At 36.9% G+C, this 27434-nt stretch overlaps 1 protein-coding gene across 4 annotated transcripts in view; it reads right to left on the bottom strand.

The window, feature by feature from the left end:
* The window catches only part of KHDRBS2 (KH RNA binding domain containing, signal transduction associated 2), a 349112-nt gene that overhangs the window by 57081 nt on the left and 264597 nt on the right, over positions 1 to 27434 (bottom strand). For all 4 annotated transcript variants that reach the window (XR_015802677.1, XR_015802678.1, XR_015802679.1 and 1 more), the window contains exon 7: positions 6067 to 6149. Coding sequence is in view for 1 of the 4 variants with exons in the window: in XM_088162239.1 (XP_088018365.1) it covers positions 6067 to 6149 (83 nt within the window). In the remaining 3 variants the exon portion in view is untranslated. The remainder of the gene's footprint in view (positions 1 to 6066; positions 6150 to 27434) is intronic.

Genomic DNA, 27434 nt, shown 5'->3' with positions numbered 1-27434 from the left:
AATCTGATGGAACTTTTCACAAAACAAGTAGTTGAACACACTGGGACTTTTGAATAGAGTTCACCATGGAACATGTACACCCAGCTGGACATTATACTGCTGTCTTTACAAGTATGCTAGTCTGATATTTTACTTGCACCACTACTTTGAGAAAATCATCTTTGGAAACAGATGTACATACAGTACCTCGGTAACTGGAGGTCAAGCAAGGTTGAACTGGAGCTCAGGCAAATATATCCTGCTGATGCAAATAATTCCTGCAGATACAACTGAATAAAATACTCCTCCTAAATCATTTTGCAGCATGGCTTTGCACTGATGTGATTGTACTGTAAGCCACATAAGTGACATGAACTGTGATCCATGTTGTGATCCTGTCTATCAGATCAGAAATAAGTAAGTGATCCCTAAAGCTCCTGTACTAGCAGCTCACACTGCAGAAAAAGAAGCTATAAACACAAGCTTTAGAGTAGATAACATGAATTTTGAAAAGAAACTGATTCCCCTCGTTATTGTTTCTGTTGCAAAGTTAATAACTTGTCATATATTCAACTTTAGTGGCTGAATATGCTCTCGAAATTTTCTGTGGGTATGAGTAACTAGAAGAATGTAGTACCTATTAGAGGCTGAATGAATAGGTACTGCTACAAATAGATAGTTACTGGGATAAAACTACATTGATATGGTCATAGCATCTATTTTCCATAGCAGCATAGTGGACACAGGCGACATTTTTGTCCTTTTACTTCTGTTACTAGTATTGAGAAACAGATGCGCAATTGGACTTTGCACGTAACAGTGCAGCTTTAGGTATTATTGTGCCTTTTGAATAAAACACAATTCAGTGAGGTGAAATGTATCAGTCCACTTCAATTTCTCTGTTACTGCACCTTTTTTTTTCTTCAGTCCTCTAAGAAAATTCCGTTTTAGCAACTATCTAACATGTCAGTCTTCAAATCTTGCAAGAACTTAGAATTTATCATAGATATATTAATGCCATCTTTCTTTGTGTTAAAACTTAGACTCTGTACTGTCAATAACAACTTAGAGGGGAAATTTGGACATGACATGGCCTACAATATGCAATTCTGCATCAGAAACAGAAGTTTGATTATTATCAGCAGATGCAGGATGGGTATGAAGTGTGAGTTTGATAGACCAAAAAGAAGTTCTTAGGCCTAAATGATAGGCATAGCAGCATGAAATGTCTGTCCAGAGGACTTCTGCCTAAAGCATTACAGAATTTTTTTGCAAGACTAACACTAAATACTAGCCAAGGTTAGGTTACTTTTATTATTATTAGTGAGGCTAGGTGCAGGCAGGCATGAGAAATGCTTTTTACCTATGTCATTTTGCAGTCACAGCAAGGATGACAACATGCCATCACAAGGGCCTGTACTGCTGTGGGATGGAATCTGTAACAGCAACGTTGTGCACTATTTTCATCTGTCTTTTACCACTGAATTATTTAGTCTTCTTGTCAGTAAGTGATGGGTTTCCTGATATTTACAAGTCTATTTACAGCCTAAGGTGGGAGTCATAAGCTTTTCTTTCTTTAGACAGCACACACTCGGCAACTCATTTTGCTGCTGAACTATGCTTTTAACAAAAGTCATACAGAAAAAAGGCAGAATAAAAAGCCAGGCAACCAGACCTGAAAGCCATTGCCAGTATACCTGTTCACAAAAACCAGAATGGATCGATGGATGAGTGTTCATGCCAGGCATTGCGGAACAGGGAAATAACATCAAACTCAAATTTTAAGCTTCATCAGAAAACCATTGACTTCCTTTGCTCCTCCCTGTGAAGCACCACTGTTTACACCACGTATGGCTAAGCTGGGCACAAGTGGATTAAAGAGAATCCCCCCTTCCTGGTCCATCCCATGACTGGCCAGTCAGTCCCCGGTTTCCTTGATAACTCTTTTGGCTGTGAGACACGCTATCTTTGAAATGAAACTGTTGGTGCTGGCAGAGACACAAAGGCCAGTGGAGATGACTGCAGATGTGGTAGCAGAGCTGAAGATGACTCTGTTGGCCATCACGATTCATCAGCAAATGACCCATTTCCACCAAATTATTCTGGTGGTCTTGGCTGAGGAGTCTGGCCACACTTTGCATGTTGGACAGGCTAATCCCTAACAACCTCTGAGCAACCAAAGAGGCTGATCTTCTGCATCTCCTCACAAAACTTTGCATCTTTTTCTTCAGGTGATCTAGTGATCTCAACCCATGGCTCCTGGACAGTGGTGACAGCTCAACACATTAAGAAGTTCCTGGTAAGAAAATCAAAAAGTATATTACATTTTGAAAGCTTATAGGATTCTCCTACATTTTCTGTGTTACAGATGAGTTGGAAATTAACACTTCTACCATTTTGTATATTATGGCTATATTTTTTAAAAAAGTTGTCAGACTAGAGGTTTGGGAGGTAAATCTATCTGGCAGAAAGGTTTTGAGTGTCCTCTGCCTTATTTTCAAGTACATAAAAAGTGTATGAACTTAACAACTACTGAATATCTCTTGGTGTGTCTGAACAGGTAGATATTCTTATCAATGAGATCACATTATATGGAAAGGAGGGGAAGAGAGAGGAAAACAAGGTTTCATCAACATATTCAAATTATAGTGCAGTATTGCCCATGGGAAATATGTCAGATCTGGTGTCTTGTCCTGCCCACTGATATGGCTGTTTCCTTATTCTTTTTGGTATTGGACAAAGCATTCACTGTAATTACCTTAAAAACTGTATTTTGACATCTGTATTAAAAATTTTCTAAAATGAATAGGGCTTCTGAATATCCTCAGAAAATGTGTAGTCTTTCATAGAATCCTGCACACAATGCTTACAGACTCAGTTGGGAAGGACAGACAGTTCATTTAAATCTGTCCTGAGGTTCCATCTTGCGTTCTGGGTTGTCATTATGGGACAGGAACATAAGGAGGGAAAAAGTGGCTTTACACGTTCATCTTCTGCTATTTAAAGCAAGACATACCTCTATGCAATACAGACTGTCATAACCCATAATTCTCTTATTTCTAAAACAAGCCTCCCCAACTTAATAAAGTAGAGGTGGCACTTACCATAGTGAGAGTCCTGCTTTTCTCTTCCAAGTTGCTTCTTTGCTCCATTTCAAAGTATGCTTGAGACGCTTTTTAGCTTGTTCAGACACGCAGATTTACTTCCATTCCACCCTGATTCTGTAACCTCTTCCACAGGTGACCCCATCCCCCTAGTTTCAGCCTAAAAATCAGACTGCTGTCATGAAGGACAGAGCTTTGTGTTTGGAGAAGTTCATTATTAGAAGTCCATTAGAGAAGGACCTATACCAAGTGTATTGTTGGACCTGCAACACAATCCCTGCTTTTTAGTACAAACTTTTAGATAATTGTGCACTGAAGTACAGCATCTGAATGGTTTTGGGGATTGGTATTTGTGGTGCTCCTTCTACTAAATCATAATCCTATGTTGTAGCACCATGCATGTCACTACTGTGCTTGTTTTCTCTGCTGTTGGCAGAGTTCAGTTTGCAAAATTCCAAATCAGACCTCTTGGACAACTAAGGCCCCCTAAATGAAGTTTATATGGGCAGAAAGACTCTGGCAAATGGGAAGTAGGCAAATGGAAGACAAAGGCAGGGCTAACAGGGGTGGTGGTGGCAGGCTGCCCAAATGCTATCTTTACTCTGTCCATGGCTGAGCAGGGGAACAGGGCATGAGCTCTGCTCTAAAGCACACAAAAGTCAGCCTGAGCTCAGACCCTCCACCCCAACATGTTCTTCTTTTTGAAGCAATGAAGAGAATAAGGCTTGGTCAACATGCACAGCAAGACAAACAGTCAGACAAAAGTATGTACCATCTCTAAGAACTTCCACATTGATTCCCTAACAAGCCATAAAAAGCAATGGGAAACTCTGCCCTTAACATGAACAGAAATCTTGGTACTCTGCATTAAGCCACGAACTACAATTTCTTCTCCTCACATGTTTTAGAATTTCTGTAGAGAGAAGCAATGATAATTTTCTGTCTGAGCATGGACATTCTTGGCAAGTTTTTGTTAATTTTTTTTCCTTTAAATGACACACCTGATGAGATGAGTAAGTACTTTGGAGCAGTACTACTCATCTTCTTTGTTAGGTGTGCACATGATATGTCTCATATGACTGGAGTATACTACTAAGCAAGTTCTAAGACTTGGAGAAAACCTGGAGAAAATTTTGAAATATGCATCTAACCAAATACTTTGGGCACACTACTTCATACTATTGCATTATTACTTTTATTTTTTGCTCAGTAAGCAGGCATTTCTGTGAAGCTAAATGGCCAATAAGGTGCAGAAATACAAATTATGTATTTAATGGCCCATTTGTTCTTTAAATCTTTGAAATGAGAACCATGTAGCTCTGAAAGTGCTCTCTTTGAAATCAATAGGCTACTTGAGGCATTAAGTGCCACTCAACATGAGTAAATATAGCCACATGTTCTGCCATATATTTCAAAAGGGGATGTTTTAAACAGATTAGGTTAAACAGATTTGGTATCCTGGAGGTAGCTCAAATTAGTAGAAAACATATCTGATGACTAAACTTAATAGCTGTTTAATTGACTAAATTATGTGACTATAATTTTTTTTCTTGTATCAAATTATCACTACTAGTTCTAGATGCATTATAATACACTTCTCATAAAGTTGATATATTTGTCATTTAGTTGCCTGGAACATCAACTTGCAAAGAAATTACAGGTTAATTCAGATGATATAAAGCAATGTCATAGCAAGAGATTTCCAACTAATTATTGTTTTTACATCAGAAGAAATATCTCCTGTGACAATTCACTCTTGTAGCAAAAGATAAGCTGAATTTTTTAAGAAAAGTTGACGTACATTTGACAACAAGAATACCTACCTACACAATGACATGACGGGTGCAGCTAATAATGTACAATTACTTGAAAGTGTAAAAATACACTTGATAGGGTTCACATTTAGGTGTGACAAATCCTTTTAAATATACTTCACTGGATATAAAAATACTTATAAAGTATTTTTTATCCACTGAAGTATCACTCACTGCAGCAGTTCTGGAGCTGAACATAATTCTGACAGGCATTTACATGAGCAAAACATTCAGTGAAAAAGATGGCTAAACAAAAAAGCAAGTTTAAGGTCTTCTGGCCTTAGGTGTGTAGAACTCTATGCATATACATCACTTTTTCACTCAGTGAGAACCACACTAACTCAGTTAAAATCTCTGTCTTTTCTTGTTAAAATTTAATTTGCCTTCCCACAACCTTATAAGTGTGTTTAGCAATGCATAAGAGGACTTTCTAAATAGCTGACTGAAGGACCCTTTTATTCTCTAGCTTAAATGTGAAAAAAGTGCCTTTCCATATTTAATAAACAAGCACTGACTATCAAATTAATGGATGAGTGTGTGAGGTGTACGTATATAAAAAAGGGATATTTTTTGTTGCCTCATCTTATTGACACGTATCAATATAAGATGTGAAATTAGCCTTTTCCTATTATTCCACATCACAAGGACAAAAAAATATATTTGCAAACTTATAAATTCTGAGAGTTCCTTAGAAAAAAACTGGTTGGAAACAGATTCAGCATTACTTCTGGCACGTAATTCTCTTCTGTAGTTTACCTTGATGCCAACCAGAAGCAGGTTACCATCACAACTATTTTCAGAATTTCCTTCTGTTTTTTCCCAAAACACAGTAAAAGCCTTAAGTATGAGATGCCCTTCGCAAACTGTCACCAGTAAAGGATAAAAAAAGGGCACAAACAAGTTCAGAATAACATCAAATAAGAAAATTATGTAATTTCTTGTTAAAAAAAATACACTTAATTTGTACCAATTTTAAAAGCGCAGCTGCTTACATTTTTGCATCATATGAATCTCTATGCACAAACGATGATTGTCATTATTACGTTTTGATAGCTTTCTACAGTACTCCAAGATCTTGTAAAATTTATTGTGGAAAATAAACCAGAAACTTTACATGAAAAACTAAGAAGTGTATTTTGTAGAAATAATGCAAAAACATAAATGCTTACCTTTGTGTTTGGGTGGCATAACTGTTATCATATGCCTCATAGCTTGGATCATCATATTCACCCCCATATCCATCATCATATCCCTAAGGGGAAAACAGAACACCATGGCTTAGAAGAGCAATAAATCAAAGCATATTATCAAGCTGTAAAAATAAATTGCATCAACACGTGCATGTCATGTTTGCCCACGATAATGTGAAACATGCAGCTGACTGAAGAGAACTGTGAATTGTGATGAACAACCTGTACATTGCAAGAGTAAAGAAATCAGTCACTCATTTAAGAACTCAGCTTATTCACTGGTAAACTGCGGTGCATTGTCCAAACCACAGAGCTTCAGTGGGATCTGTGTAGAATACTGATGAATGATAATAAAACCAACAACTTCCGAGCAGTTTGTTACATAAGTGGTTCCATAAATACCTACAGGAGAAATGAACAAATGGCAGGTCAAAGATATTGACTGTTCTACACTATTAAGAATGGTGTTTGTGATAAAACCTTAATATTCAGTCTATTAAAAAAATGCAAAACAACAAAACAAAACATGAGAAACAATTTTTGTCAAGCAATGGCATATGACTTTTATAAATAATGCAGAGTAAGCCCCTTTACTTTTACTAAGCATCCTACTCTTTTTAAAGGCATGCTTTTCTGTGACAAATTAACCAACACTTTAGTACAGGTTCCTCCCATCTAACTTAAGGTTCTCAACTGAAGATCTCAGACAGATGCTCAATTTGCCTAAGACAGAGAGACATAAGTGACTTCAGAAGGTGATTCAGCTCATCTAATGCCTGAATTTTCCACTGAGGAAGTCATAGGTAATGGTGATCCATTGTAGCTGTCTCTGAACCACAGGATGTTCAGGAACCACACAATAAATAAATAAAGATATAATTCAAGGGATGACTTTTGATATGCTCTTTTCATATGACAAGACAACAGAGTAGGTAAGAAATGCTGTATGGAAACTCTTTAAAAATTTCTCTAGGATTTTTTTGGAGTCATTATTAGTAGTTAAATTGCAATGAAACATTTTGTTGTCAAAAGAAAACTCTGCTGTTAAGGGAAATGCTAAAGGAAATAGTGGACTTAAAAAACTTTGACTTGATATTAATTAGACAAAAGGCAATTTTCCCCCCCACAAGCTATGCAAAATTTAGTCAGGTTGGAGGAGAAAGGACAGCATGAGGCAGCTTCAAAATAACAGCAGTCTAATAAAAAATCACTCTAGTATACTATCATAATCACACAAAATACAGTTAGTCTGGTACTTCATTATTTCTGCTAATTAAACTCCCCAGTGGTATTGAACAAGACTTCACTGGCATTCCTAAATTCAAGAAAACATTCTTTGCAGGAAGCATTCAGTTATGAATCCTTAGGTCAAGCATATAAAATTTGCCTGTTCCTCTGGGCTAGCCAGCAGTGAAGGTAAGTGTGGATTCCAGGTGGGAGGTTTCAATCCCTGCGGTGCTCTAAGTCCTGAAGGAAGGGCAGGACTCTGCATAGTGACTTCACTGTGTCAGCTGCAGTAAGTTAAAACTTTTCTGAGCAGAAGGGAGTTTCCATTTTCGAACTGGGAATGGCCTCTCCCAGAATCTGAAGTCCACACAAATCCCATCGTCTTCAATTTTGTTGGTAATGCACTGTTTTGACTTGTCTGCATCAGTATGAACTCACAGCAAAAAGTAGAGCTAAAAACATATCCCTGCAGATGACAGTGATATATTTAACATTATCTAGCTAAATACACAATCTTGCTTCTGGGGACAGGATGAGAGAAACAATGCACTCCAGGAGACAGATGTTAGTCACATTGATTAGTATGCTACTGGGTTGGATCCTGCTACTGTGAAGATGAGGGTGATGGGAGTTCCTATATAAAGTCAAATAGCTAGAGGACAGACATTTCAGCCTCCTTACCCAACCATCTGAGAGAACAGGAAAGGCAACAATTACAAACTAGCTCTCTCAGTTTCTTGATGTCTGAGGTGGATCAACGTTCAGCATCAGCAGGGCAGAGAACACTTGTTAATATTTGACACCTCTGTGGGTTCACGTTACAGACTTTAACAACCTCCCTCAAGGCTCAGAGCAGGTCAATACAGTGCAAACGGTTCAAATGGAATGGTTGGAAAACAAAGTAAAAAAGCACAACGTACCCTTAACAAACAAAAAGTATTTTCTGGATAATGTTCTTTTATTTGTACCAATCTGTATGAAAATTATCTTCTAGTCCTACTGGTGAAATCCTTGTGTAAGTAACATCCCAGCATTTATTGAAAGTTTAATATGATGCATTGTACCCAGACACCCACCACACCTTTAGGTATCTGAAACCAAGACCCAAAATAGCTCACTTCACATCCTTGAAGTGTCTTAAACTCACTGAACAGTTTTCTCCTTTTTAACCTTGAGATCCCCAGAACATACAACTTTAATGCCTCTTGGATAGGCACTTTGAGAGATAAGCAACCAGCTCCAACCTAGACCCTGTTGAGATGGTAAGTTATGAGTCTGAAGGAGTTGAAATTCACATATTCTGCTCCATGTGTGATGAGGATGGTGCTCCAAAAGCAGTTCTGTACAAATCCAGAGACCAGAACCCAGGATGCCCTCCCCAAACGCAATGTAATTTTTTACTCAGCACTCGAGTAGGTCTTCATGCACTTTCTAAGTCTATTAGTGCTTTTATAAAAATCAACCAACCAACCAACCAACCAAACTTTTCCTGTGTAGAAGTCTTTTTGTCCCATAGTAACTGCCACCATCATTCAGAAGAAAAAGCCTACTACAATGAACTTAGAAATATGCAACAGAGAACTATTAGAAATGTTCAAACTGATAGCCATTTCTAGGCTAGGTTTTTATGTCAGGTTACTTTTATCTCAGGAATTTCTTATTAAAACAACTTTCCAAAACATAAAAAAAAACTTCAACAAAACCTCTACTTCATGTCCAGGGAAAGGACAGTGAGTCTTCTAAAGACTAGGATTTGCTCTGGCCCTACAATGATACATCTTGGATGCAAGATAAAAGAACAGAAATACACATTTGAAGCTGCAGTGGCACTAAGAATATTTATTAACAATTATGGATGATGTTAAGGAGTTTTTGGTATTGTTTATTTTCATTTATATGAAAAATAATAACAAAAAAGCTGATAATTTAATTAAAAATTTTAAATAGAGCTCAATTTTAAAAAAGACTGATTTGAAAACGAACTTGTTTAAGTATTTACCAGTCTCTCCCCAAGAAAGGGAAGACTGGAAAAACTCTTCAGAGAATCTCAGAACAGCATCTGAAACTAGTATTTGCATGCAGGAAATACTACTACTGATAATGAAAATTACAGTCAGTGGAAAAAGGGGTGTAGAAGCAAAAAGGGACATAATTGAAAAAAGGCTTCTATTCTACTACCCGATAAAAAGTTAAGTACCAATTTGATTCAACACTCAAGAGACTACTGAGAAGAATTTATTTTACTTTTTTAGATTTACTCAAATCCTCTTCTATTTTCAGATGCCGAAAAAGATATTAGAAATACAAACAAAATTTTAAGTATCATTAGTTACAAGTTATAATATAACACTATCTGATCTCTTTAAACATGAATTTCCTTCTTAGTGTTAAGACCCTGTTTCAACAATAACAGCCTGTACTCAAATGCACCAAGTTTAAATCATCTCTTCTCTGAATAGCCTTAGAAAATAGAATTTTCACAGCATGCTCTGAAAAATGGTACGTTTCAACTCTGTGAAACCAAGAAGGAAAATAAATCTAATACTTCTAATGAAAACTGCCCTACTCACAATATTTTATGTATGTCCTCATAATACATGATAAAATACATTGTAAGAGAGTTGAAACTAATTTGTTTTTTACAACAAATAGCCCAACTCTTTCTAAAGTAGTAAACTGCAAAATGGCTAAACTTTAAACAAGAAGAAAATAAAACACAGTTAGTCAGAATAAAGTGAGTTATGCAACTAAGTATTTTAACCGGCAAACACGTGAACATGAAAAATACCTGCAGAGAATACCTGTCAGAGAATCAGAATAGTCCTTCTCATTAGCTGCATCCAGCAGTACACAAAGCTTAGTCGTGTACTTCAGAGAAGGTGAAGGTATAAATATCCCCCTCTAGTCATAACTCTGAAATAAAAGCAGTTAAGAGACCTTTGCATAGTTTTCAGTATTTTCTTGCCTTGCTTTTATGTTGCTGTCTCACTCTTTTCTGCTGTGACTGGGCCACATCCGTGCTTTCTCACACATCCACATCGCCCTAGCACAGAAAGCTAAAAGCCAGCTGTCTACCACTAAGCTAGCAGTAGATACTCATAAGACTCACAGGGTAGAGATAAAATATTTTTAGAGAGTAATTCATACTATTGACACATATTTCAAAACAAGCTGAATTGCTCTTTAAATGAGAACTTTCTTTCCAATTACTATAAAAAGAGCCCAGGACGGATGGGTTAGGTTTAGGTAACTGATCTTAAGGTAAGCAAGTTAGGTCACGATTTGAAGGAATTTATCGCTGATACTGAGAGCAGTCCTAAGGGAAAAAATCTGGAGGTGCTGGTTGATGAGAAGCTCAACAAGAGCTGGCAATGTGTGCTTGGAGCCAGAAAGCCACACTTGTCCTGGGCAGCATCAAAAGCACTGTGGGCAGCAGGGCAATGGAGGGGATTCTGTCCTATCCTTCCATCCTTGAAATACCTCATCTGGAGTATTGCTTCTAGTTCCCAAGATAAGAAGGACATTCTGTGCTATCAACTGCTGCTTACATCCATTTAACTTCTTTCACTTTCCCCTAACTCTGTTGTCAATGACTGAAACTCCTTCCTCTCCCATTTACTTGTGATGCTTTTCATATTGCCTCTCCCCATGGAATGGCATCCTAACCAGTGTGACAATCCTTTACTCAGTTCCCACTCCACAAGAATGTCTTGCAGAAATAGCTTTCTTCCAGTATCAATAAAATGACCTATTTTAATAATAAGAAGAAAGACTAGATGAAAAAGGATCCAACGTTATCTTCTTTGTGTATCTACAGTAAGATGCATTTTTGCATTTGTCTGTGACTCTCAGATTCCTGAAGAAAGGGTTTTTAATTGTTATTTTTACTGATGACATCTACTGCTTTACATAGTACTTCAGTGATAGTATATTTCAGTATCAAGTTGCTACTGGTGACATTCTATCACATAAATGTTATTTAAATTCAAGATTTCTTTTTCCTGTGAACTGAAATTAATAGAGTAGAAAGCAGCCTTCGTCTGCCAAGGGAGGATGGGCTGTAATACACCCACTACTCACAGTTGGTTTTAATATCTTTATCATATCTAATATTCCTCTTTACAAAATTTCCAGCAAAGCAGATGGTGAACCTCTTGTGCATCCTGATGCTCCCATAGCTGTAGAGAGATGGAACTGGCTCTGGCCATGGTGCAGTAGGATTTAGTGAATCAGAGATACAGAAATTATTACAAGTATCTACTAAAAGGTGACAACTCTTCTACCCAAGTTTAGTAATCTATTGATGGCTTAAAGCATCTCACTGTGCTTTGACTTGCTAGACACAATGTCTTGTATGTTAAATAAACTCTGTAATAATCTAGGAAATTACATTTCCAGGCCTTGAATGGCTGGGAATTAAAAAAAAAATACTTCTTATTTTCCAACCCTTGAAAACTGGATAGTCCATCTCAGAACCTTTAAACGCTCAAGTAAATGCTGTGGTACTAGCAAGGAGCAGAAATGCTTTCACAGGTGCTTAACAGGACCTTAAACAGCATTTAATTTTAAACCAGATTTCACTAGGATGTATTATTAATGCTGGAATTAGACTATTTAAATAACAACTTGCCCAAATGCAAGATACTATACCTAGCAAATACATGCTCAAATTTTATAAGCTGCCCATATCTCCAAATTTACAGTATTCCCTAAAGAAAAGACTTGGAGAAGTCATGATGATTAACGGCTATACAATTTTCCTGCAGCACTGATGAAAGAAAGCTCCTCAAAAATAACCTTCTATTTTTTGAGTCTAGAAAAAGAAAAGAAGATACATATGTTAATTCTTTGTGCAATTCTATTGTTTTTGATCCACTTTTATCCTTTATTTAAATATGAATTAGTAAGTAATGCAGAACAGCTAACAAATCTTCAAGTGCTCAAAACCCAAGGCAAATAAAGATAGATTTATTTATTTATTAATCCTGAAGCTAGTCTAGATGAGTGTTCAGGCATTCTTAATGTTGGAATCTTTATATCCTAATATTTGGAAGACCCATGCCTTTTTAATAAATTATAGCTCTTGCTTAATGAAATCCCAAATTTGAGTTCACCACATATTTTCTGGAATCTAATTTTATAGAAAAGTATTTCTAAAAATAATTTTGGACAATGAATTTTAAATTGTATTCTGTAGGTGATTTAAGCATTTTGCATAATTTTTTATTCCATACATAAACATTTTAACTCTTCCATTCATTTTTCTTACCTTATGAAAGGATTATTTAGATGACATAACAGTGGTACCCCTTATTTAGCATTGGTTCAAGCCATCCAGCTAAACAGTATTTCACCAGCACCATGGTGACCTTTGATTATATTTTTTAAGCTGTAACTTGAATAAGGTGTTCCATATATACACATACACACACTTTTGAATTTATTAAACTTGTCTTTGTACTCAGTTTTTAACTGCTGATGCAATGAAAATTAGTATGAATAAAGTAATTAGTGCTTTAAAGTTATGAAAATCAGTCACTAAAGAAACTAAATGTTGATATCAGTTGCAGAAGAGATGAACTCATTGTTTTTTCTGCTTATGACAATGATTAAGCTTATTATACAAGTGTTGGTTGCACTGAATGCAGCAATGTTTGAACTGCTGCTAATCACATTTAAACAAAAACGTTTCTGAAAATTCTTGATCCAGTGTACTGTAAAGGAGTAAAATCCAAAGTACCTACTCATCTTAACAGCAATAATAAATTTTCTAACAGATATTGTTCAATTGGGAAATACACTTTAGTAAAGATTAAAGGTACTGCAGGCTTAGATTCTTGGATTTAAAAAATATGCAAGAGTGAACTCAATTAACACAATCTTGTAAGGAATTATTCATAAAGGCCAGGTATAATTAAAAGAAAGCATACAGAATGTAATGGGACTTCTCATTTGTGAATATAATAATGAGCAAAATGGTAAAGAGTAGTTAATACTTACTGAGATACTTAAAGGTTGTCTTTAAATTGTTATTCCCTGAAGTTTGAGCATGCAATTAGAAAAATTTGGGATGGAAAAGAACAGATCATCTGTTAGAAACTCTTGTCAAATGTGATTGCTCCTTTCAGCACGTTTTTTAGTGCCTTCTCTAATCAAATGATAAATATTGTCAGGAGTAGGGAATCCACCATTTCTCTTGGGAGACTGTCTGACAGCCTAATAGATCTTTGTGTCAGACACCTGTGCTAACTTTATCCCATATGACTAAATATATCCCACTGTACCAGTGAGATGCATTCTCACAACTCAGTATTCTCAGTACTCTCCAATGTCTGTATTATATTCTTTCATTTTCTTTTAAAAATTACTCAAATATAAAGATTCAAAGTCAATGCAACCTTGACACAGAAAGAGACACACTGATCAGCAGACAGTGCAGCAATGAGTGAGGACCCCCAAATCTTCACAAAAATCTCATACATATCCTTGCCTTCACAAATAGGGTCCAGGAAATTGTTGTACTGGTTGTCTTTGACTGTAGTGGATCAAGAATGTTAAATACTACTAGTAGAATCCTAAAGTGAAAGCCTTCTAAAGGAAGTGTCTATCAGTGGTGATGGATGAGCTGCCAGAGTTAAACCTTTAAAGTCCGATGGAATTTTACTGCATTAAAATCCACCCAGAAAGTCTGTACAGATCTCAGAATGACTTCCACAGCAACTCACACAACTCACTCTGCAGGCCTTTGTCCTGTGCACCAGATCAAATTTGCATATATTTTTTAAGGTGATGGAAGTGATACAGATCACAGTTACAAAATCTCTATTAAATAGAGAATAAAAATCCTGCTACTGTGCATGGCATATTCCAAGGCTCTGGTGCTGCCTAGCTCTCATGGAAACAAGGATGTGTTGTGCTCTCAGACTGCAGCAAGAAGAAAGACAAAGGAATTGTAACAGGTTCCCCTATTAAATGCTACACTCTTTCTACCATGCATATGTAATGGCTTTGGTCTAGCTTAGTCTTTACCTGCCAACCCTTCATGGTTGAAAACTCAGAAAACTGACTGGGTCTTTCATCCATTAACTGAGTTAAGTGGGTTAAAGGTACAGAAACAGGTAAAACTGACATACTGAAAACACAATGGCAACTCTATGCTAATTCTTTTAATGCCTGCCAAGGAATAGAAAGACAGAAGAAGCAAAAAGAAAAGGCAAAAAAGGACAACAACTCTGTCCTTTCCAAGACTATTCTTCTCAGGAGAGTAATTCTGACCTTTCCTGGTGCAGGAAAGTAAGGACAAAAAAGGATTAAAAATACTGATGGACTGCAAATCAGAACTGATTTTCATTTATCATATAAAGTAGAAGATCACATCTAATAATGCCTCTTCTGCTCTAAGCACTGTGATGGAGACAACAAAAGCAGAGTTCAACATCCTTCTCAAGCATGCCTAGGGCTGGATTCCCAAAGTCTACAGATCATCCTGGGCCATGACTGCTCCAGTTGCTGGGCAGTCTACTCATGGTGTCCAATAACATAACTGAAAATGTAATTTCTGGTTCCTGATTTAACAACTACATTAGATAAAGAGTGACAGGCAGACTACCTGCTAAAAGAAAAAAAAAATATTTGAAGAGATTTTTCTCCGGCCATACATGTGGAGGCACAATATAAACTGCAGTGAACATTTGACTGATATACCCGAAACCTTGTGTTTTCACTGTTTTTTCGAATGAATAAATTTTACTCTTATTCCTTAGATTTTCACACTAAGATCAGAACCCTTTTAGCTCCATATTCAGAATTGAAAACAATTTTGTGTGATTTTAGCTCTTTTGACTATTTGAATTTTAAAGCCTGCATATCAAGTCAATTTGCATTCCTCTTCTACTATTAATTGACATACTTTTTTATTGCTTATTTTTATTGTTATATTTTTCAGCTTTCTTTTTATTTCATTATATTTTTATATGGGGATACTTTTATTGTATGAAGTATAGGTTGCGATATATCATAATCAATTCCATTTCAGAAAGAGAAATTAGGGAAGTGGGATGAAATGAATTTTTTTAGTTGCTATTTCCTTTTAAACATTGTTTCAGCACTTTACACATTCATCTTTATCTTGTTTATGCTATAATAATACCTTGCCCTGGATAACATAAAAATCCAGTTATATCGCAGGTCTTCTTTCTTTTAAAGAACAACAATATTAACAGGAATTTAAAAACTTAATTATTCGAAATTTATATCAGGTTTTAGCAAGCTGAAAAGGCCACTATGTCAGTTTTAGAAGTACTGAAGGAAAGACTGTTCACAGCTAAGTAACAAAGAGGATATGTCAGCACTCGTAGTAGAAAAGGAGAAACATATGGATATACTTTTTTGCTATCAGTTCAAAGAAGATGCCAGCTAACTCTTAGACTCTGCTTGAATACTAAAAAAAGCCAGTAGAAGGTTATTCTCATCTTCATAGAATCACTGAGGTTGAAAAAGACCTCCAAGATCACTGACTTCAACCTCTGACTAAACATCACAATGTCAATTAAATCACAGCACCAAATGCCATGTCCAGTCATTCTCTGAACACCACCTGAGATGGTGACTCCACTGCTCCCCTGGGCAGTCCGTTCCAATGCTTGACAACCCTTTCAGTAAATAATTTCGTCCTGATGTCCAACCTGAATCTCCCACAGCACAGCTTGAGGCCATTTACTCTTGTCCTGTCACTGGCTGCCTGGGAGGAAAAACCGGAGTGCACCTGGCTCCAGCTTCCTTTCAGGCAGTTGTGGAGAACAGTAATGTCTCCCCTAACCTTCCTTCTCTCCAGTCTGAACACCCCCAGTTCCCTCAGCTGCTCCTCACAGGACTTGTGCTCCAGACCCTTCCCCAGCTCCATTGCCCTTCCCTGGACTCGCTCCAGCCCCTCAGTGTCTCTCACAGTGAGGGCCCAGAACTGGACACAGCACTCGAGCTGTGGCCTCAGCAGTGCTGAGTACAGGGGGACAATAATTTCCACATATTCCTGACACAAACCAGGATGCCATTGACCTTCCTGGCCGCCTGGGATCACTGCTGGCTCATGTCCAGCTGCTGTTGACCTTCACTGCCAGGTCCTTTTCCACCTGGCAGCTTTCCAGGCACTCTGCCTGTAGCTCTGCATGGGGTTGTTCTAACTGGAGAGTAGGACCACTATTCCACAGTGTCACTATTATCTCCTCATTGGCATTGTCTTTGTTCTGTTAATGCACTGGAGAAAATAAAGACATTGATTTAGCTGTGATTGCAATAGTCAATGACTCAGGAATCCACGTAGAAAGAAAATCTTCATGATTCACAGAGGCAGTGTCAGTGCTTTATACAGTGCTTCATAATAATATTTAGTTGGGTTTTGAAACAGAAAACCCATGGGACAGAGGTTTGTGTTATCTTTTTTCCCCCAGTCAAGACTAGTCCACTGCTAAAATGTATACATGATTACAAAAAAACCCCATCTAAACATAATTTCAAAATTAATTTTCTTCAATTAAGCCTTTCAATTTTTTATTTTAATAAGATATCTTTTGCGTAAGTTCATAAAACTCAATTCTAAAAGCTAAAGATACTAAAACATACAAGGAAATAAATACACAAAAGTGTACTTCCTGACTTTAGAACATTGCACAGTGAAGGGAATATTACTTGACAGAAAACTGACTATTTTTTCACTGATGATTTTTCTGTATTAAAATATTATCATAAGGAACATCCAAATCAGGCTCATGAAAATATTTGACACCTCTGAGTCCCATCATTGTGAATCCAAAGAACTCTATTTGAGGCTGAAGTAGATAAGAAAAACCACAGCTGAAAGTTCATTGACTTAAAATCTGTACCAGATTCTCCATCTGTTAATGTATCTAAGAAGCAAAAGATGCTGACTTACCTATGATGTTTTCTCAAATGTATCCCTCTAGAAATAGAAAAAAAATTGAACTCCTCCTGATTTCAGTATTTCTTTACATACGAGTAGCCAGTGAAGAACACAGACCTCAGTGAGGTCTACTGAATACTGACTTGCCTATTTAGCATTATTATTAAAAAGGAACGAAGTCATTTGGGCTAGCAATAATTATTCCCTTGGTAAAATGTTTGGAGGTATGTCAGTAAAGTGACTGGTAAACTCCTGAGCATCACCTTGAACATCTGAGAAGGCCAGAACCTGGGCTCAGATTGATAAAATGGAGGAAGGACACTTAGAGCACTTAGTTACAAGCATAACTGAAAAAATACTAAATTATTAGTATGCAAATAAACATTGTGTTGCTTCACTGGTGATTAAAAGCCAGCCTTTAGCTTTTAAATTTTAGTCATCTTGCCAACCGAAGAAAGCTGTATCTCAGTTTTGACCTTGAGGCAGACTGATGAATATATTTGCAGTCAGCACAGGAATGAAAATCAGATCCTCTAGAAAACCTGAAAACTTCCCTTGTTGAAATTAAAAGCAACATTCTTCTTGTTGATTTTATCATCTATAGTGTCTAAGGATCAACGGGGTTCCTGTATTTCAAGATGTGGTTGGAGAAGCTGAATGTAATTTAAATATAAGTCCATTTGGATAAGCAACACAATTTTCTTCTTTGAAAGAAGCCTTTCTCATCAGTGCCTGCTGGAAGTCAAAAGCACAGTTCAGTGGAGTTTTCTAGTTTAAGACTAACTGATTCTGGTGTCAGTGTGAAAGCTAGGTACCTCACGTCTGACCACAGGGCAGGCATTAAGAGCTCAGTTCAGCAGCTGCACAGTGATCTCCTGTCATTTTAGACATACAAACACATCCCAGCTTTTGTCTCCTAGTCCAGGAAGGCAGAGGTTTCTCCCGTGTCCTATATGACATCAAGGATTCTCTGTGGCTGTCTTGAAGGTATCAAGACCTCTACAGTGTCTTCAAATGACATTAGAACCTGTGTCCAGGAAGCCCAACTGAACCTGAATTGAGAGACTTGCTTGAAGATGAAGGGTGTAACAACACTAGTGTTTTGAGCTGGGACCTGCCTTAAGCACTGATCCTACAAAACTGAGGCTAACAACCAGTATGTCTGAAATCTCAAAGCACGTAAGACTTTGAGATAGACACTCCTAAAACTTTTCTTCTGGGCAGGCTTGTAGCTTCAGTCTTGGCAGAATTGAACGGCTCAACAACTACATACCACTAACATCTATTCACTACCCACTAAGTTCTCCATTTATCATCCAAGAGAGTTTTGAGCTACTTGGCACTCCCCAAGGATATCTAATACACACATCCATGAGTGTACCCAAAAACACTGCTGATACCCCTTGTTTCTTTCTAATAGAGCACAATACCACAATACTTGCATGGAGTATGAAAACTATCTGGTTTCTTCTACTGGCATTTTATAGGAAAGCTATAGCTCCTACTTATTCCTTAGTTTTCTAGTTGCAGAAGATTCAGGGCTGTAAATCATAGTTCTCCCCAATGGACTTTATAAATAGATACTTATACCTATTTCCTCATAACTGAGCAAAATTCAAGCATGTTATCCTAGGTTTTGATAAAATTGCAACTGGGATTTTAATGTGGAAAAAATTGGAAATAAACTTTTAAGGCTCTTGATCTCCATTCTCAAAATATCTTTATATCTGAGATGCAAATCTTGGTATTTAAGCACATATTATCTCTGTAAAGTTTTTGTGCCTTTACAGATCATCTTCTAATTCTCTTTTGCAATGATAATTTCATAAAGAGAAACAGTATTTCAAATTTTGCTTCCACTTTAACTTTCAATGAGTAAGCAAACCAAAAACCACAGTATATTTCTGTTTCCCAAATCACTCTCTGGTTTTCACAGAAGCTAGCATTGATCACAGAAATGACAAGTAGGAAAGAAAAGTATTTTTCTGCATGACTAATCTGTCCTCCAGATTGTTCAATCCCTGTAGCAAAAACACCACTGATGTTTTAGTCTGTGTATTTTTAGAAGTTACAGTACATGAACAACAAGCTATTGACTGAGGTAACAGCACTTCCTCCTTGAAACAGTGGGAAAACTCCTATGGACTTCAGTGGCATCAAAATTAAAATAACAAATCTGTAAGTTTTTTACATTTTAGGTATTTTGGATAATTTTGGGAATTTAACTGCAGGTATTAATATGTTAAGTAAAAATCTGTTATACTCTAGTTGTCATTATTTATAAGAAAAACTATCATATTAATAATGTAAGTAATTATACTGATTCTGTGTATTGTTTTAAAGAATTCAACTTTCAAGCAAACCTATGATATAATAAATTATCACTACCCCTCCTATACAGATGCAGAAAACAGAATTTAGAAGTGTTAATCTAATTAACGTGGTCAAAATCAAAGTGAAAATTTTGTGTGCCAGAGCAATGATAAAAACTCAGTTATTTGGATCACATCACCACCTCGCTAAGTGGTATGAGTCATTCCTTGCCCATATCAGCTTTAAAAGCAAACTAGATATCGATGCTATGGGAAAGGCTGTTTTAGAAAACTTTTACAAATATCTTATCAGCTTCTCCAACTCAAACATTTTAAAATCCATAATTAGAAGTCCAAAAGAAGTCCATAAGAGCTTTATGTCACCTTGGAACACGCAAGTCATTATTGCAAAAAAAATGTGTTAAAATTGCACAGAAATACATCTCTGTGTTGGTGAGCTTAAGGCTTTGTTCATTACAGCCTACCCTTGTACAACTTTATCATTATCTCATAACACTTGATGAAAGTTCAGACTTATTCTTTAAGTTTTGAAGGGTTTTAAGCTAATCTCAGAATTCCTTTGCTTTATCACAACATTTTCTTATCTGATTTCACTGACACAAAAGGCATAGTCTGCCCTTCATTTCATTGTTCACGTATTTGTGATAATGGCACAAAATAAATGAATAAGATTGCAAGATAACAAAAAAAAGTTTGTATACTTAGTGATGCCCATCAGTGTGACTGAGATCCGACAGATCATCTCACAATAATTATTTGAGGGAAAAGTTTAACTTCTCTGTTTGTCAGAAAACTATGGTTGAAATAAGTATGTCTGGTATTTAAGAACAGATGTTCTTAAATCTTTAGATCTTTATGATAGGGAAGAGATGTTTACCAATACCATGATCACTGTAATTCTTTATCTATATTTTATCTTTTAAATTAATCTCTCATCATATCATATTAATTCTCTTCCATTACTGGATGTCTACACTCAGGTTGAGAGTGGAGCACTGATGTACAGACATCTGAGAATTGCTTGCCCTAAATATTTATGTATACAGACACCTAAACAATACACTTCAGAGGGAAGTAATTAAATTTAACAGGAAATTCAAATACATCCCCTCTTCAGATATAGCTTGTATAGAACATTCAGCTTGTTCCAACACTAACACTTGTTTTTGGTTAGTATTTTTAAAGTCAAGATTATTTCCTTATACTTTGTTTTAATTTATTTAAAATATAATTTCTTTTTTGGGTCTTGTTTCTTTCTTTATATTTTTCTGTGTGCAGCTTTTGACTAACATCTTCTATACTCCTATATTTTTTTAACCTATAAAACACTATCAAAAGAGTTTGTAGTTCGTCTGTCCAACCATTCCTGGTAGATGCTGGCATAAAAGCATAAAAACAATGGAAAGAAAATAGAGGAAGCATATGATGAAAAAGAAGAACTTCTTCAAAATTTATCTAAAGATGAAATGAACTGATACTTTTATTTTGATTTAATCACAATATATTTCAGAATTTTTAAAAAAAAGCTTTTCTGTCCGATTTGCCTTTAAAATTTTCCTTTCAAAAAAGTACTATAACTTTAACTATATCCATTAATCAATGTCTTAAAGCACAAGAAAAGTATCCATGAATGTGTATGTTTCAATTATCACAGATGTCCAATTGTGAGGTATTTCTGTAGTGTCTTAAAACCATCTTAATCTTCTTTCTTTAACTGCAACTTATACATTTTATGCAAATCTGAGGTCCTCTTGTTTTTGAGGATAGGAAATCTGAGATCTAATTAAGTCAAATCATCTTGCATAACAAAATGAGATAATTTTATATTAGGCTTCAGTGTATGTTTCTTCCTTCTTCTAAAAGGGTACTTCTGTGAGCCACAAGAAATTGCTAACCACAGAATTTTTTTCTCTAGCCAGGGTAGCTTGATTAGTTCCTTACTTGTACTGACAGTATATTTGTGTTTAACCTATGGGCAGAGGTTGAGGAAATTACCTGTGAAGCAGCTGTAAAAAACTCAGATGCAATAGCAAAACTTATTCCCAGGGGGATAGTAGCCTCGCTATCTCCTCCTGACAGGCATGCTCATTACCCGGGCATGGAAGGAAGCAGGCTGGTTACTGATTCAGTTCCAGTTCTGCATTTTCCCCCAGAGTTGGCTCAATGGAAGTCAGACAGCTGACGATCTCAGCCAAGGAAAACTGCAGCACAGAAAACTGTAGCATTGCCTCAAGTCATTTGACTGTGCTTGTTGTCTGACAGTATCTCTCCTCTCCCTCCAAGGCACACCCCACAAACTTCACCTTCAGACAGAAGTGAAAAACAGATTGAATTTAAATGTACAAATGCAACTTATGATCATAATTCATGAAACACACAGATACCGCAGTTCATAAAGACAGTAAGTGAAAAAATCCTAGAAATAAACTTCTGTCAGGAGAAACATTCTCTAATATAAAATGCAAAGAATATGGGAATACTTCTGTGTGCATAATATGGCCTCATTCCATTTGAGTGATGTTTCCTTGTCTCTCAAGACCCAGTAGTGTCTGCCACTTGCAACCAGATGACAAGCAGACAAGAAAGCATTTAAGATTAAGAAAAAGATTAATCTAGCAGGAAAGTTTTAACCATAAAAACTTTCAAACTGGGTGTGTCTGCACCTTGAATCCTGCGTTCAGTTCCCAGGCTCTCACTTCAAGAAATACGTTGAGGGACTGGAGCATCTCCAGAGAAAAGCAATGAAGCTGGTGAAGATTTTGGAACACAAGGAGGAGGAGTGGCTGAGGGAGCTGGTGGTGTTTAGTCTGGAGGAGACTCAGCCGGGACTTTATTGCTCTGCCTGAAAGGAGGTTTTAGCAAGGTGAGGGTTCGTGTCTTCTCCAAGCTGGACAAGAGGAAATAGCCTCAATTTGTGTCAGGGAGAGTTTAGATTGGATATTAGGAGAAGTTTCCTGTAGAAGAGATTGTCAACAACTGGAACAGGCTGCCCACAGAAGTGGTTGAGTCCGCATGCAGATGTGGCACTTAGGGGCACAGCTTAGTGATAGACTTGGAAGTGCTGGGTTAATGGTTGGACTTGAAGGTCTTACTGGTATTTTCCAACCTAAATAGTTCTGATGTTATCTGTGATCAACTAGAAGAGAGTCCAAATAATTTAGTTATGTGAGGAAGGGTGCATTTTTTGCATAGGAAAATTCAAGAGAATTACAGGCAGAGCTCTGTATAGAAAGATGAAATTGCAGAGTATCTGGAAAGAAGTCAGGATGGCATCTGCCAGTCTGTCACACATAAAATTTTGTCTTTCATTCAAGAAAAAGAAAATTGTTCTAGAAAAGGTTTCAATTCTTCAATTAGAAAGGTAATCCTAAGAGCGCAAAGCTATTTTTCCTGTCTTACCTACTTCTGCTTTCATTTTAAAATTTTTTTCTTCAACTGGCCACAATTCATGCAAATATTTTCCTAAGGAAAAAGTAAAAGTACATGGTGGTGCAGAGGAAACAGGTCCTTTTATCAGAATCTGTGGTTCTGCCTGACCTAGTGAGGGCTTCTCTGCTCCTTTTGGCTTTCTTGAAGCACAGAACTACGGTAAGTGCTGACACTAGAATTACATCAAAAGTGAAGTGACAGGAAAACAGCCCATTAGTATATTTTCTATTGATCATATGTCAGCTTTTTTATCTATAACAAATGCTTTTTCTTTCCATTTAAAAATACAAACTAAAAAAAAAAAATCAATATTTTCTCCAATTCTGTAAATGAGTCAAAACAAAAACGGATGAACACTGTAGAGAAATTAGCAATACGAAGACAGCAGAATCAAGGAAATTGTAACAGCAGCATCTTTTTGACTGAGGGTTCTAAGATCCAAAGATTACAGCAAAGGTGCAAAACTAAGTTTACTGAATGCAAAAACAGATTACTCAGTAAACACAAGCAAACAATGGCACTCATCAAAGGTAATCCTTCCATTCTTGTTCTCACACCACCTTCCACATTAGGCAAAACTGCATTTTTCTATTCAATGGTGCTGACTGTAACTCAGTCTTTCACCTCAATTTTACCTGAATATTCAAACAAATGATAATTAGGAGGATGAGAAGATATAAAAGATTGTATGAAAATCTTGGTTATTCCCATCATTCCTATATCACTGGGTATACTCTAGACTAGTTTTATTAGATTAGATTGTGCTGAAGGAAAAATTTTTCAAGCATATTTTACTACTAATTAACTTTGGTATAAAATGTGTGCTTAAGGGGGCTAAAATTAGGTCCTTATGAGCACGGAGAAAGTTAAAAGCTTCTGCTAAATCAAACTGGACTGGAGTTCTACTAAAATTGTGACAAGTATGTTTTTCAGATTAAGTAAATTTTTTATGACTGTAACACATCTAGTATACTGAATGATTGCTAAATTGGTAGCATGCATCACAGTACAGGCATAAAATCAGCACAGCAGGAATCCTATACAAAGAAAACTAACTGCTTTTGGTAGGTCTTTTTTCCCCTTGCAAAAAGGAGACAAGTATGTCTTGCAGAAATACTGCTGAGGGAATAGAAAATGGAAATTTATATTTTGCATAAAAACATAGTTAGGAAATTATTAAGTTTTAACTTTAGGATAAAAGCTTAGCTATCAGACAACAGCTAATCTATAATGCATAAACAAAAAAACCTCACAAAATGCAAAACTGTATCATGAGGGGAAATTCTCTTAGATAGACGTGACTGAACTTAGTTCAGGCGTGCGGCACTCCCACGGCATGCAGAACTCACACTGAGATCAACAGGAGCAGCAGGAGCACCACAGCTGAGTCAAGACTTCTTGTGACCCAATTTAGGTTCTTCCAGCATTAATATATTATGCAAATTAGATGTAAAGAAGACTATCTCAGTGTGGTATTTGTACATATATATGCATCTGGGGAAAAAAAAGAGCTGTGGAATGAAAACTTCTAACTTCCAGAATGTAGGCACATATATAGCCTGACTTTTAATTAATTACACATTTAAATGCATTTAAGAATCATAAATTTTATGTAACAGCTTAAATTAAAATGTGTTTGAATATGAATTCTGCTGTACATTTCTGGAACAAAAAGAGATTTAGGGGTTGAGAGCTTGGAAAAATGATAAGTTACTATGAGTAAGACAGAATGTGATTTGAAAGACAGCTGTTCCATAGCAGTTACATATGGGTATATGCTCACCCTAAATGCAACATTTGTTTCTTGCTATCAGAAAACTACAAAAACCTGAACGTTAGAAGGTTGGATCTCGAGATTGTCTAGTCCAACAGATAGTTTCCAAGAACCATTCTGGTTTTGAATATCGCCAAGTACGGAGACCCCGCAACTTCTCTAAGTAAGCTATTACACTGCTTAGCCATCTCCATAGAGAAATAAGTGTATTTTATTTAAATGGAATTGCCTGTGTGTCAGGGTGCACTGACAGCCTTTACCAGCCCTGACCTGTTCACCTGTAAGCTTTATCCACACCCCTGCCCATGGGTCCAGAAGCCCTGTTTCAGCCTGGCCTTCTTCCCTTGCCTCAGTGACACCACTGGAGAGCCAGTCTCCAGTTGAGTGACAGCTGTGCTTGTTTAGGGCCATTGACCCTCCTGGCCTGGAACCCACCTGGTCAAGTCAACTGGTTTCCCAGCCTGACCTAAGGTCTGCATTGTCACCATGGACTTGTCTGACAGTCCCTGAGCTGTGACACCATTTATCCCCACCAGATCTCATCATGTTCTATGGACTGACTCCATGGCTTGCCCTCAGATCTGTCTCTCCTACAAACTGACATGGTGATACTAGGAGTCTTGATTGAACCTGGGTACAACTCTGAGTCTACCTTGCAGGGACTGGGCTCTGAGTGGCAGAGTGCCCTCCTGGCCATGATATTGGCCTCAATTATTGGCCTCAAGAGAGCCCTTGCTGTTCTCGACACTGTACTACTTCCACTGTCATCTTGCACCATGTGCCTCCTGCAAAAATTTATACCTTTTAGCTTCTCTTTGTCAGGTATTTATAAACATTGATAAGTTCTCTGCAGCTCTTGTCTCCAGGCTGAACAATTCCCATCCACTCAGTCTCTCTTCATATCCATGTCAATGCCTCAGCAGCTTAATCACCTTCACAGCCCTCTGCTGGACTCACTCCAGTACATTCATTTCTCTTGCACTGGGGAGTCCAGAACTGGCCTGAGTATTCCAGGTGTGTCTCAGCAGTGCTGAATGAGGATCACCTTCCCAGACCTCTTGGCAACGCTCTGCCTAATGCAGCCCAGGATGCCACTGGTGCTCTTTGTTGTGAGGGCTCACTGTTGGTTCATGGTCCACTTCGTGTTCACCAAGAACCCCAGCTCCTTTTCCCTGAAAAAGTTCAGACAGTTGGTCCCAGCTTGTCCCAGTCTAACAGGAAATGGGAGCCTGACTTGAAATGTCATTGCTGTCCTCTTCGGCAGCAAATTCTGATTTCGGATAAGCCACTGAGAATTCTCCATCAATGATTTAAGTTGGTGGGTCACGTGAGGGTGGAAAACCTCATGCAGATTTACAGAATTGATGTACAGGTAGGAACTGTGAACTGGAAGTAGGAGAATATAGCTGGAAAAGGAGGGAAGTCAGGTTTAAAAGTGGGACTTGACATTCCATTTGTAGAAATTTTGCCTTTGTGCTCAATTAACTGATTAGTCATCTTCATAAAAATAAATTAATGAATGTCCAGGTAAGTTGGAAGACCATCAGAAGATACAACTCTAAGTAGTATATAAAACACACATATTGTTTCTTTAGATATCTACGCCCCCAGATATTTACTATATGGCACATTCAAATATCCAGTCCAGTTTGTGTTAAAGCTATAAATGTCAAACAGAAGACTCTTTGATGTACTAAAGGAATCTTTCTTGATAACAGTGTTGAATTAGCTTTCTTGAGTAGGAATGCAAAGAACAAATTAAATTTCAATTGAATCTCTAAAAAAAACACTCTCACTTGATATCATGTCTATTGTGGGAGTGCTCAGCTCAGTGGGCAGCCCAGCCAAAGAGATTTTGGCCTCAAGCAGCTAATTTTTTCCTTATTTTTTTTTCTTCGAAATAATTATTTAATAGCTGATATTCAACCACCAATTAGTTTTAGCTTATATGTATTTGATTTTCTTAAACATTTAATGATTTTCACATGATATATGCACACAGCTAGCAAGCTTCTCTAAGCACATATAAACTTAAAAAGAGAAAAGCAAAAAAAAAACCAAAATGCAAACTAGAAGTATACTAAAGAGAAGACAATGCCATCAGCAGGAAGATTTTGATAAAATATGCAATTAATAACTTCGAAAATTCCAAGCTGTCTTAAATTCAATCTCAGCAGTATTTCAGGTCTGAGTTGTGCCTAGACTCAGTTTAATTACAATAAAATTCCACTTCAGCAGTCAGTTTCAGAAACGCTATTGACCAAAGAAAAAGCGTAATCCTTCTTTTATGACATGACCATTTACTAATAAATATAAAGCTATATAACAGGTAGCAAAGGAGTCATTACAAATACGTGACCACGAAAATATGTGCTCATTAAATGCAAGAGGGAGTAAAATACCGAAATAAAAAAACCCAGTCTGGTCACTTCCTCAGTCTCTGAATTGTGTCCTTTTCTCAACCAGCGCACCAGATCAATAACTAGAAGCTTTTATTCAATTTATGATATATAGTTATTGTACAGTGGTTACTTTCAAAATGTGGACTTTTTTGCTTTTTTAAAGTTAAGTTCATGGTTGCAACCCTGCATATACATTAGAAATTTATTTATCTACTGCATTGTTAACTATGTACAGCTTATTTTCTTATCAAACTGGGCCATCACTA

The sequence above is a fragment of the Sturnus vulgaris genome, chromosome 3 (assembly GCF_052056855.1).
Source record: "Sturnus vulgaris isolate bStuVul1 chromosome 3, bStuVul1.hap1, whole genome shotgun sequence".
NCBI classification, from domain to species: Eukaryota; Metazoa; Chordata; class Aves; order Passeriformes; family Sturnidae; genus Sturnus; species Sturnus vulgaris.
Note: the sequence above shows the minus strand (reverse complement) of the source record. Positions and strands in the feature narration are given on the sequence as shown.